This window comes from Amphiprion ocellaris, chromosome 8 (assembly GCF_022539595.1).
Source record: "Amphiprion ocellaris isolate individual 3 ecotype Okinawa chromosome 8, ASM2253959v1, whole genome shotgun sequence".
NCBI classification, from domain to species: Eukaryota; Metazoa; Chordata; class Actinopteri; family Pomacentridae; genus Amphiprion; species Amphiprion ocellaris.
Genome location: NC_072773.1, coordinates 11,703,213 through 11,715,348, shown reverse-complemented (window position 1 = coordinate 11,715,348; position 12,136 = coordinate 11,703,213). Strand labels below are relative to the sequence as shown.

The following is a 12,136-nucleotide window of genomic DNA, read 5'->3' as shown; positions in this document are numbered from 1 at the left end:
ATGAGAGTCACCAGTCTGTCACAGGGCTTCATATAGAGACAAACTATCACACTCACCGACAATTTAGAGTCACTAATTAACCTGAGCATGTTTTTGGACTGTGGTAGGAAGTCCGTGCATGCACAGGGAGAACATGCAAACTCCATGCAGAAAGATTTAATTTGTGTAGTTTGTCAGCAGGGGGCAGTATTGAACAACTGTTACAATAACTGGCCCAGGCAGCTGTAACACGTAGAGGCCAATATATTAGTTAAAGTAGCGAAACTATTTATTTGTACGTTACATGTCTTTAAAGGTCAAAATCTCCATAGGTAGCACTGTCTTTTTTCTGGTTAAAGAACATTCATAAGCTCATATTATTGTTTTATCTACTTCAATCCACCCAATGAAGAAAATTCTATTTGTTTTTAACAGGAGAGATGAGATGAGTAGCAACAGATATAGTGCAAAACACTTTCTGTTTGCATGAAATAGAAGCAGTGTGCCCTCATCTTTGGTTTCAGCATACCACGTTTTTTAGGAAGTGTTTTCTGATCCTTTTGCTTTTTCACAGTAGTTATAGTGACTAAGTGCATTTAGACACTGGTGCTTTAATTGAGTTGAATTAATAGCGTCATCCCAGGTTTCATGTTAATAATTACCTTGCTTCCCTCTGCATCTCTGTGGGTTGTCTGTGCTCTGATATCCTCCCATCGTGCAAAGACATGTCTAACAAATAAATTGGAAGCTTAAAATTGCCACTCTCATCTTGTAAATAATATAAACAGCTATTAAAACTTGAAATAAAAAGCTCATAGATTATAATATTAATATGGTCATTCTGTCAGATGAAATACAGCCATGCTTATTATAATGTACAGTCATTGCAGATCTCTTTTAGTATCCATCATTTAGCACCAATTATTGTAATAATCTACAGGGAGGTCTTACATTTAATTTGTGCGTAAACAGACCCGGGCTGTCAATGAATATTCCTTTATGATTCTAAATGTCAAATAATTCAAAATTGTATCACCTTACAGTAATTGCACTACTTCTAATTTGAACAATTGGGCGTTTGCTCCTATGTAAAATTAGAAATGAACATTTTAGATTTACCATTTATAAAATACAGACCAAAAAGTAGGAATTTAATGCAACAAAATCAGTACAACTTTAACAAATTAATTCAAAATATTTAACTTTTTCAATTCTTTATATGTCCACTTTTATTTTTGATGATCGTCTCAATCCTCGTTACCATAGAGGATAACAAATTTCTGTTTTGTCGTTCTGCAGAGACTATTTTTTCAGCTGCTCTTTGCTGGATGGGTTGTGTTGCTCTATCTTTTTCTTTAAAATGCCACAAAGGTGTTCTGCTGGATTCAAGTCAGGTGGCATCCTCGCCAGGTCATGATTTTCATTTTTTCCTTTGTCAGTGTGCTTTGGGTCATTATCATGCTGGAATATTCCTCTTCTGTCAAGCATCTGCTGACTGAGAGCCATCTTGTCAGCCAATGTTTTGGTATACCCACTTAGATGGATATACCAAGCGGATAAATTTATTGATTGGTGTGACACCAACAAACTGCATATTAACACAGAAAAAAACTGTTGAGACGCTGTTAGATCCCAAATCAGTAGGTGACTGTAGTTCAGTGGCCATACATGGTAACAATATTAAACAGATCACCTCTTTTAAATCCCTAGGTGTGCACATTGATAGTACCGTCGCCTTGCAGCTAGAAGATCCTGGGTCCCGTCCCAGCTTTCTTTCTGCATGGAGTTTGCATGTTGCTCCCTGTGCACCGGATTCTCCAACTTCCTATTCCTTTTGTTGTATGAAGCCTCTTGGCCAGGTCGTTATTGCAAATGAGAACCAGTGCTCAACTAACTTACCTGGTGAAATAAAGGTTAAATAAAAAAATAAAAATTCCTCCCACCATCCAAAAATATGCTGAGGTTAATTGGTGATTCTAAATTGTCCACAGGTGTGAATGTGAGTGTGATTGATTGTCACTGTATGTAGCCCTGTGATAGACTGGTGACCTGTCCAGAGTTTCCCGTCTTCACCCTAAGTCAGCTGGGATAGACTCCTGCCTTCCACGACATTAATGACAAGGGGAGGCTATAAATGCCTTTTGGAGGAAAAACATCCGGTAATGAGTTTAAATCAATCTTCATTGTAGAAAAAGAAGATATCCTGACTTTATTTTTCTGTGTGATTTTTCTCCTTGTGGCTACTGGTATTTTATGAAATACCACAGTTATACTCAAAATTGTTCAATATGCATCCTTGCCTGCCTGGCACACGAAAGGCTATGCTCGTTCAGCCAAGACCTAATGTAAGGGGAGTTGCATCATGGTCAAACAAAAGTCTCTCAGTGTCATTGTAGACCTGTCCTTGGTCCTGCCTAATAGAAAAAACTTTTCAGCCAGAGGAAAAATTTCTGAAATAACAGTATCATAGACATTGCCTCTGCTCCTCGGGGCTTTGCTGGTGCTCTTGCTCTCCATGGCATTCAAATGACCTGAAAATAAAGCAAAAATCAACTTGCAAGGTGTCCAAGAATGTATGAAATGAAATACTTCAACTCACCTTTAGAAAAAAATTAATAAAGAGCACAGATTTGAGGTTGAATGCTCTAAACTACTACTTGTTTTTGTCTGTCAATGCCAATGTCAGTGCCAATCATGCTGCAAAGCTAGTATGATGTTGTGTGACCTGCCTACAAAATACAAAATACAAAAATACATATACAAAAATATAGTAGCTTGTTTATGGTATTGACAAAATGTTTAGAAAATGCTGGTTAAACACAACCACATTTGACTGACAACAATGCAAGCAACATAATACATTGAGAACAATAAATGCACTCAGAGAGCATAGTACTGGGCCAAGGCTGCTCAGTCGTATCATTTTCGACGGATGAAATCTTTAATAAAAAATTACCTTAAGTTGAACACAGGTGTGTGTTATGCACCTGTATGTTATATATGGATACCGCATCATTTGACCTAAATATATAGCAGAATTGATGGGACTCGGAAATGTAATGTTGCGCACAGACAGACAAAGTACACAGATCGTCACATCCCTTGGTGGAGTAATTTTGGAGTTTTGTGAGTGGTCATCTGGTAACTTATTAGTGTTTATGGCAAGTCGGTTGTTTATGGTTTAAGTGGCAAGTTTTCCTTAAAATCTCATAGACATTCACCAATCAAATGAGTAATTTATTGCGTGTATTCAGTTTGGCCACATCATGGCCTACATGATTTTTATGATAAATTCTCAGTGTGTTATTTAGGCAAAAATGCACAGATCTGAGGTTTTCACATATATGCCAGTAGCCATGAGAAGCCAACTCTGATTACAAAATGAAAGTGAAAAAAATGTTTTTTATGGATATGTGGTTAATTTGAACTCATCACCTTCATTTTCTAGAATTATCGCCCTTCCCCTACTAATTAGGATTAAGCGGTGTATAGCTAATGGATGGATGTTCATAAGAGGAAATACTTGTCAATTAGATGGTATCGCACATCTGAACTACATTTATTATGGTTTCAAAGTAAATGCATATTTGCGTCATTTGTGACGATGTGGTTTGGTGTTTATATTGCCATGAAAAGGCACCTTCTTCCAGCATATAGCAGTGAGACCTGGCTGTGATGTGAAACCAGCTGACCCGTTGTGTTTATTACGAGGAGCGCGTGAAGGCAGCCTCAGTAGTGACGCAATGCCTGGGCGTGTTGTCATGACTGTGAGCAGCAGATCCTCTCACTATACCAAATACTCGTTCCCAAATAAGCCATGTCAGCGTTGGTAGTAGACAGCAACATGGAATTATATTTGACCACAAAGTAAACAGTCCCGACAAAGAGCCGGTAAGTAGCTACAGAATGAAAGAAGCTGTTTCTGTACCAGTACAGGCTGCCAAACATGAGTTAGCTAGCTAGCGTTGGACAAGCTAGTCCTACGCACAATCCCACCATCCTTAAAAAGCCACGCACAATTCTGCTCAGTGTTTGCCAAGTGAGTGTCGGTTTATGTTACTGCATGTTGCTGACTAAATATGGATTTGCATGCGGTCCACCCAGCCGCGCTTCACTCCCATAAATATGACAGGAAATAATTTCCCCCTCAGAATTATCTCCTTATCACAGTAGCGGTGCAGTATATTACGGTGGTCGACAGGAAGACCTGATTGGGAACGTCAGCTGGTCATTTTAGAAGCGTTAAAAAAGAAGTTATTTTCAGCGTTTATATATTTACCTCTTTATTCAATTATTTCGTCTAACCAGTCATTTAAAGTATTTTTATATCGTCAAAGTAATTCAAATGGTATAATGTGAAGGACATATTGTGTTAAAGTGTCATCACATCAGGAGGCTGGCTTGTTCCTTATGTTTCTGCATTATTTTACCTACCCTGTACCCTGTGCCCCAGACTATAACAAGTCCAGTGGTTTTTACCAGTTGAAATAACTTTAACGGCCATTCAGCTCCTATGATGCAGTTTTTCACCTGCCACCGACTGACTGCAGCTTGTGAATGAAATGTTGAAATGACTTGATGTCATTCATGAGTTATTTTTAGAGATCTTAACTCACAGGATAATTGCAAAAGAGATAATTTATTGATTTCAAGAGTGTAACCCATTCACAAATGATGTTAATTAATGTCTAGACATGGATATTAGGAATACCAACACCAAAGTATTGTCTATAATCATTCTAAATGTCATGACTTATTACACTGTAAACGGCAAGAATTTTTTTGGTCACATTTATGTTGTGAATTATGCAAATACAAAGTGCACCAGTTTTTGGCAGACAATCACTTTTTGACACAGTACTGTTTTGTAGGAGAGCTTTTACTTCACTTGCATGTAAGGTGACTAGCAGGGAGTCATGATTGTATTACTATATCTTCACTTGACATTAGAGATGACAGGAACATTCATTGCCTAGACTTGATCTCAAAACAAACAGAAGTGTAAGACTACAAGATGCAGAAATTCATTACATCAGTGATGGGAAGATTATATAAAGAATTGCCTGCACTGTCATGAGCTGCACTGACGTGTGAGAAGTTTGACATTATTATGTGAGACCTAAGCCTTTACAGCTGTCATCTTTCTGGTCAGTTGGTAGTGATGGAGCAGAGCCCAGCTGCAGCTGCCATACGCTGAAGCTGCAAGTGGTCATAGTCAGGATTGCTCCCAGCCACACCCACTGGGAGCAAAGTTTCCTTCATCTGCCGTGTCTGTAGGCATGAGACGGTGGCTCAGTTGTTTTCACTGTTGCCACACAGTAAGAAAGTTCTGTGTTCAGACCTCTTCCAGCTGCCTCCCACAGTCCAAAGACATGCATGGTAGGTTATTTGGTGATTCTTATTTGGTTGCAGGTGTAAACATTAGTGTGCATGGTTGTCTGTCTTTTTCGTCTCTCTTGCCTTGCAGTGAACTTACAGTTCTTTTCCAATGTCAGCTGAGATAGGCTCCAGATAATCGATGGACGCTGTGTCTGTGTTTTGTCCCTTTTTGGCTCCACAAAACTGCATTGTAACATTTGAAATGCTTAACGTCTGGAAAGGATTTAAGACAGCCTGTGTAAAACCTACCCTCTGTAGTGATGATTTTGTTGTAATTATTTGCTGTTATTTGGGCCCATATATTGTTGTGTCTCCATCTTAGTGTTTTTTTTATGTCTGGATCGACTTTTCCCCAAAAATTACTGATATACATATACATTTGAGGTTATAGCATCTAATGGCAGTATTTCCACATCACTTTTCAAGCATGAATAGTCTTTATCAAGTGAACTGTCTGACTACACTAAGCTTTGAAAGAAAATACTCTCCTGGTGACAGCCTGGTTTGATATGTAAATGTGGAACTTGACAATAGATTCCATCAGACCAACAGTCATTATTTTAGTAGCTTGACACACACCAAAAGCACTGTTATTTAATTGAGGTTGTAGAAACCAGAATTTGTGCCAAAAAACACATCTCAAACTAAAGCACTTCTCTGAAACTGCTACCCAACTTGCATTGCACTGGACCCCCCTAATCTGGGATATTTCGGACCCATAAGATAAAACCTTAGTGAATCGAAAGGAAATTCGTACCCTTTCTTTAGGGTTTCTGAATCACTCCTCATCTAACTTTTCCTTTGGGATCAGTTTTCCTTGGGACACCCTACCAGAAATGCAAAAATCCCTCCTCTGCCAAAACAATGATGAATTGCTCTGTGTAGATTAGGAATTAGTCAGGAAAGAATTTCTGTTTCAAGTGAAGGAGTTTCTCTTAGTTTGGATCAGAACTGAACAATTAATTGATTTCAAATTGAAATTGTATTTTGAAAACATGCAATGAGCAAACTGTATGTACATATACGTGTGTATACGTAAAGCTTGACTTAAAATTATATTGTGATTTCATATGCAATATCTGTCAGAAAAATTACCTTTTAAAATTCCCCAAATTGTTCAGTCCTACTCTGGATCTTGTTTAAAGTAGTTTAAAGTAGAGTGTGGGATCGATGGGTGGATTGGTGTATTGACACAGCAGCACCAAACCTGTGGTCATGAACTTTGGATAGTTAATGAAAGAGTGAGATTGCTATTATAATATATTCAACTATTATATATTGGATAATAATATAATTATTATAATTAGTAATTAGTAGAGGCGGGACCAACTTCTACAGTATAGGGTTAACAAGTATGATAAAATATATGAGGAGAGTGGAAGGTGTAATGTTGATCATAATAAGGTAATTGGAATCAGTGTTCAGCAGTTCCTGTAGATGAGTAAACATGAAGAATGGTTGGATCCAGGATGATAGAGTAATTGTCTTTCTTTGTTATAATGTAAGTTCAGTTTTCCTTATGGCATTGTCTGTAAAGTCAAATGATGAATTTGATGTTATTGTCAGATTCTGACCCCACTTCCTGCAGGGTCAGAAGTCAGTCAGTGTTGCTGGCAGCCATTTCCTCCTTTATATGCTTGATAGAGACTGGAGGTTTAAGCCAGTCTCTTGGCTAAGCTGGGCCCAATGTACATCCTGGATGTCTGGAGGTGTGTGTTGTGAAATCTGCTGAAGGTCTGCTTTCTTGTGGCCTTCTCTGGATAACACAAACTTCACACCATCATGACAGATTTTTACTTTTCCACATCTGGTGTGGTGCTTTGGTGTCTCTGCTCCACTGATCACAGAGGACCCTGTCTCCAGTCTGTGACAGAAAATGGATGAAAACTTACTGTTTCTCTGTTTTTAGGTTGATTATGGCTGGTTGATCCTACAACAGACAGGGTCAGGGCTCAGACACCTGCAGAGAGCTGAGAGTTTGAGCTTCTGCTCAGCCAGTTAGGTGGTTTGGACATCTGATCAGGATGGTCCCTGGTGCCTTCCATTTGAGGTTTTTTGGGGCGTGTCCTACAGGTCGAAGATCCTATGGTAGACCCACAACACATTGAGAGATTATGTCTCCTCTAGCCTGGGAGCACCTCCAATTGTTTAGTAGAAGCTGAAAAATGTTGCTGGACAGGGGGATGTTTGGACTACTTGTCTTGCTTGCTGCCACTGTGAGTCGTCACAAAATTTGATGGATGACACTAGAAATGGATGGATGTTTTGATTTCGACTGTGGTATCTGTTTTGTTCTAAATTTGATTGTATTAGACCTTTGTGGAAAATGACAAAACTAGATTTACGGCCTATTTAGGCCAATGTGATATCAATTATATTGAATTGTCATATGTTGAATTCTCCCAGTTCCCATTGTTAAATTTTCAAGAAAAATTCAATATTTTGACATGCATCAGTTTCACAAAATAAAATTATGGGAATGTTTTATGATAAGAATATTTTACCCATAGCAGTCAATCGTTTCCTAAATGGCCTGCTAAAACAATTGAGAACACTATATCTTCACTATTTGCCCACCAGGATCTTCCCAGCCAAAACAGGGGCTTAGACCAAGAGGCTCCTGCCCACAAGCCAGTCCTGTGATAGTTACAAAGATAACAGTTTGAGCAGCTGTCATGAGAGAGTCAGCACCTTGGAGTCATCTAGTTTGACATAGTCTGAATAAATGTCACTGATCATTGTGAGAATATTTGGTGCTCGTGGCAGCAGTTTGTGGCCGGACTCACAGGACAGGAGTTTTAAAATCCTAGCAGATTTTGAAATCAAGTTGCATCACGCACATAAATAGAAACTTGACAGATATTCTTCTCACACACTACAAGATTTAAAAATAATGGTGCATCACACTAAAGGATTATATTAGCATTATGGAAGGGGCAGAACGCCACCTCACCTGATCTCATGGGGAAGCACAGATGTAAACTGGAGGTGTTCCCAAAATGGAGACTGTGATACAGGAACTTGTAACCCCGATAATACTTTGCAATGAGAACAGAGAACACAGCAAAATGAGCAAGGAACAGGAACACTCAAAAAAGGAAGAGTTTATAAAAAGAAATGCTACGTCAGATATATAGAAATACTTCAGAGAGAATGATGAAGGTGATGCAATAGAGATAGTCAAGTCAAAATTCCTGTGTTTTTTCATATAGTGGAAAATCAAAATAATATGTTGTATCTTTCCTGAAATCCATTTTAGATGAGAAAATGTTTGGTATGAAATGTGCGGTCAACATGGGTTGTTTTTTCTTCTGTCAGAACTGGAGGTGGGATTTTAGTGATCAGTTTTAATATCTGTAACTAAAGTTAGTCTCAAGGGTGGCCCCGATGAGTCTGCGAAGAGTTAACGACTTTTTAAGGACTTTTAAAACTACATCTGTGAACACCTCACATTGATTCAGACCAAAATACCAAACCAGATTATTCCTCCACTTGTCATCAGGAGTGAAATGGAGATAAAATGGCCGGAAACTCCTGTAGTGTGAGACTGGCTTAATAATACAACAGTATTATTACAAGAAGTAGTTAGTAATTAGGGAGTTTTGCTTTCTTACTTAAAAATATTTTCTTCTTTTCCCATAAATTCTTTGGAGTGATGGGTATGTTGGTTATACACCGATCAGATATGTCGATGTATAGCTGTCACTTATACACTGACAGCTAATATTGTGCTGGTCCTCTTTATGCTGCTAAAACTCCTCTTATGATGTCTTGTGGCACCGGGGTGGTGGCAGTGAATTCTGTGGGTCCTGTGGGTTGCAGGGTGGGACCTACCTAGATCAGGCTTGTCCTGTTACATCACACAGATGCTCAATAAGATTTGGATCTGGGGAGTGTGGAACCCAGGTGAACATCTTAGCTCTGTCGTGTTCCCCGGGCCACTCCTGAGCAGTTTTTGCAGTGTGTCGGGATGCATTGTCCTGCTGAGGGTGGGAACTGGCATCAAGGAGTGCTGTTGCCATGGAGGGTGAGGGGTTGGGAGGTTGTTTGATCTGCAGTGTATAGGTGGGTGGTACATGTCAAACAGCCACATGAATGTCAGGACTCAAGGTTTCCCAGCAGACCATTGCATTATAACAAGATGTTCAATGTTATTCACTTCAGCTGTGAGTCATCATAATGTTGTGGCTGATGGGTGTATATTGAAGCGAGGGAAATGGTAGAATGTCATTATGACGAGAGATAACTATTCACAATATATACATGGCATGGGTTCACCTTGAGAAGTATTGACTCTTGCTCACATAGTCCAAGCAGAACAGACAAGACACAAATAGAATGAAGTGTTTGATTTTGTCATTCTATATATGTTTGCTGTTCCCGCTTTTGTTTTGTAATATAATAAAAGTTCTAAATAAAGCTTTGTTACCTGCCAGAATGGTTGTTTGATCAGGCACACCTTGCAGCTCTATCCCAACCTCGAAACCATTTTAGACGTTGTAACAAGCCTGTTGTTCAACAGTCCTCCCGGTCTGATGAGTGACTTTGTGAGTGTGTCAGTGTGTATTTGAAGAGGAGCTGCATTTATATGTTCTAGATCAGCATGTCTCTTACATGGACAGCAGCTTTGTTTACAAGATAGGAGAGTGGTGTAGTAAACTTCATTGTAAGCCTGTGTCTCAACCACTTCCTAAGCCCCCATTCATTCATTGGCTATTCATGCCCTGGCAGCACCAGCTGTACATTCATGTGTGTATGCCAGCATGAACAGTATGCCGTTTTGGCTGTTTTTAGGAACCATGTTGTTGATGTCTCCCACAGCTGTGGCCACATTAAAAAGAATGGTTCGAGGCTGGGAAAGCATTGGGAAACATGCACACAATCTCCCTCATCTGTCCTTACAGTGTCTCTGTGAGCCTGGAGGAGATGGTGGGCTGGTGTTGCTACCTACCCAGCAACACTTCCAACAACCAGTTTGCGACGGAAAATTGGGACTGTTGCAGGTGCCCATTCATCAAAATCATCTTTCAATGTCACCCCTTTTCTTTTCTCTAACCAACCCCCAGCCCCCTAAAAAACAAACACACACACACACACACACACACACAAAAAAAAATCATATCCGGACCGACCTCCTGAAATGTACGCCCCTCCCCCCTCCCCTCTGTCCTCTGCTTGTCTGCTCATTGGCGGTAGAGCGAATGGTGTCCCCACGGGCTGTGAAAGAGAGGGCTGTACATCCTTATGCAGAGCCTGATACGCATGTCTTAGTACATATTGGTCTGTAAACACAGTGTGTGACGCCTTCACATGCTGATGCTCACATCCCCCAGTGATGGAATATAGCAGCAGAGGGAGCCTATACAGAACAAAACCCATTGGCCTATTTTTATGCGAGAGCAACGGAACGTCAAGCTGAATGCAATGCTGGTCGGGCAGCCGCTCTCCCTGGCTCTCTTCCTCCCTCTCCTCTCCTCTCCTCCTCCTCCATGGTGGTAATCCTTGCTGACACAACGCACAAAGGACTAAATGCATCCTCCAGCAGCACGGCTCTCGTCTCTTCCTCCTTCGGCTCTGATCCTCTACAGTCAGCCTGTTTGTCTGTACAGCAGGATGTTGTTTCTGTAAGACCGCTTGCAACTGTATATCACATCTCTGGAATACCGGCCTGGCTGTCCCACTCCTCCACCCCCTGGATCCCCTTCTCCTTCTTAGCCGGTTCATTCAGGGAGCACATCAGAACAAGGCTTCATCCCTGAAGAGTTTTTTTTTTTTTTTTTAAATCTTGCTGGAAGCTGGTGGGACCACTGGTAGCTTATTTTTTTCATCACCTCATGCATTTATATAGCAGGACATAGGAGCTGTTTCTCTTCTTCCTGTTTTTGACTGACTCTCCATTCACTCTGCTACACATCACCATACCAACAGGTAAATCAGCTAAACTGGACATGCTTTATTCATCAGCTGATGCAGTGTCAGCCTTGTCTATTTGGCTTCTGTTAGCATGTCTTTCCTGTGATATGGTGAAATCCATGTGACGATGCTGTTTGTTTCTTTTGAGAATAAGGGAATTGGAATTTGAGAAAGATGATTAGATTGCTTACATTTTCATCAGACTGCCATGGTGGCCAAATTGCTGATTTTGCAGTTTACTTCCCAGAAAGGTAAAATGGTCATGAGCAACGTCAACACACATGCAGTGAGTGTGCATCCATGATCGTGCTACTACAATTGTGCCACATGTCATTGCAGTGTGTAGTGAAGCTAGCAGACGTGCTAAGCAAGCAGACATCTGGCTGGCTGGGCTGCTGCCGTCACTGTTTGTGTAACAGACTGGTGATGATCAAACGGGCATAAAATGTTTGTCCTGACATTGCATCGCAGTAGTCTTAGTATGTCAACTGATGCAGGTAGTTTTGAATTTTATTGTGTGGATTATTGATTGTAGGTAGCCAAATTATGGTAAGTTTCATACCCAGGTTTGAGGTATGAGAATTTATTAGAAGTAGCCATCACAACATTAGACAATGGCCTGGATAAGACTAAAATATTTGTTTGTTTCAGGTACAGTTAAATTGGAAATTTAATGCACAAGTAGCAGCATGGGATTCAACATTGACTTTTAAATGATTTTTACTCGAGGTCTGAGGCTGTGCAAACGAGGCTAAGATTGGACTTAGTTGTATGAATCTAGTTCACTTTACATTAGACTAGCCTTAGCAAACACAAGAAATGATCAAAGCTTCCTCACACCACTGATGTGACAAGGCTATTATTA

At 40.1% G+C, this 12,136-nt stretch overlaps 1 protein-coding gene across 3 annotated transcripts in view; it reads left to right on the top strand.

The window, feature by feature from the left end:
• The first annotated feature begins 3,724 nt into the window (after nt 1-3,724).
• mib2 (MIB E3 ubiquitin protein ligase 2) overlaps nt 3,725-12,136 on the top strand; it is a 50,558-nt gene continuing 42,146 nt past the window's right edge. The window contains exon 1 of one of the 3 annotated variants that reach the window (XM_023264515.3): nt 3,725-3,870. Coding sequence is in view for 1 of the 3 variants with exons in the window: in XM_035945578.2 (XP_035801471.1) it covers nt 5,259-5,358 (100 nt within the window). In the remaining 2 variants the exon portion in view is untranslated. Of the gene's footprint in view, nt 3,871-5,214; nt 5,359-10,621; nt 11,287-12,136 lie in introns of those variants that run through there. The other 2 variants (XM_035945578.2, XM_023264516.3) reach the window with 2 other exon arrangements.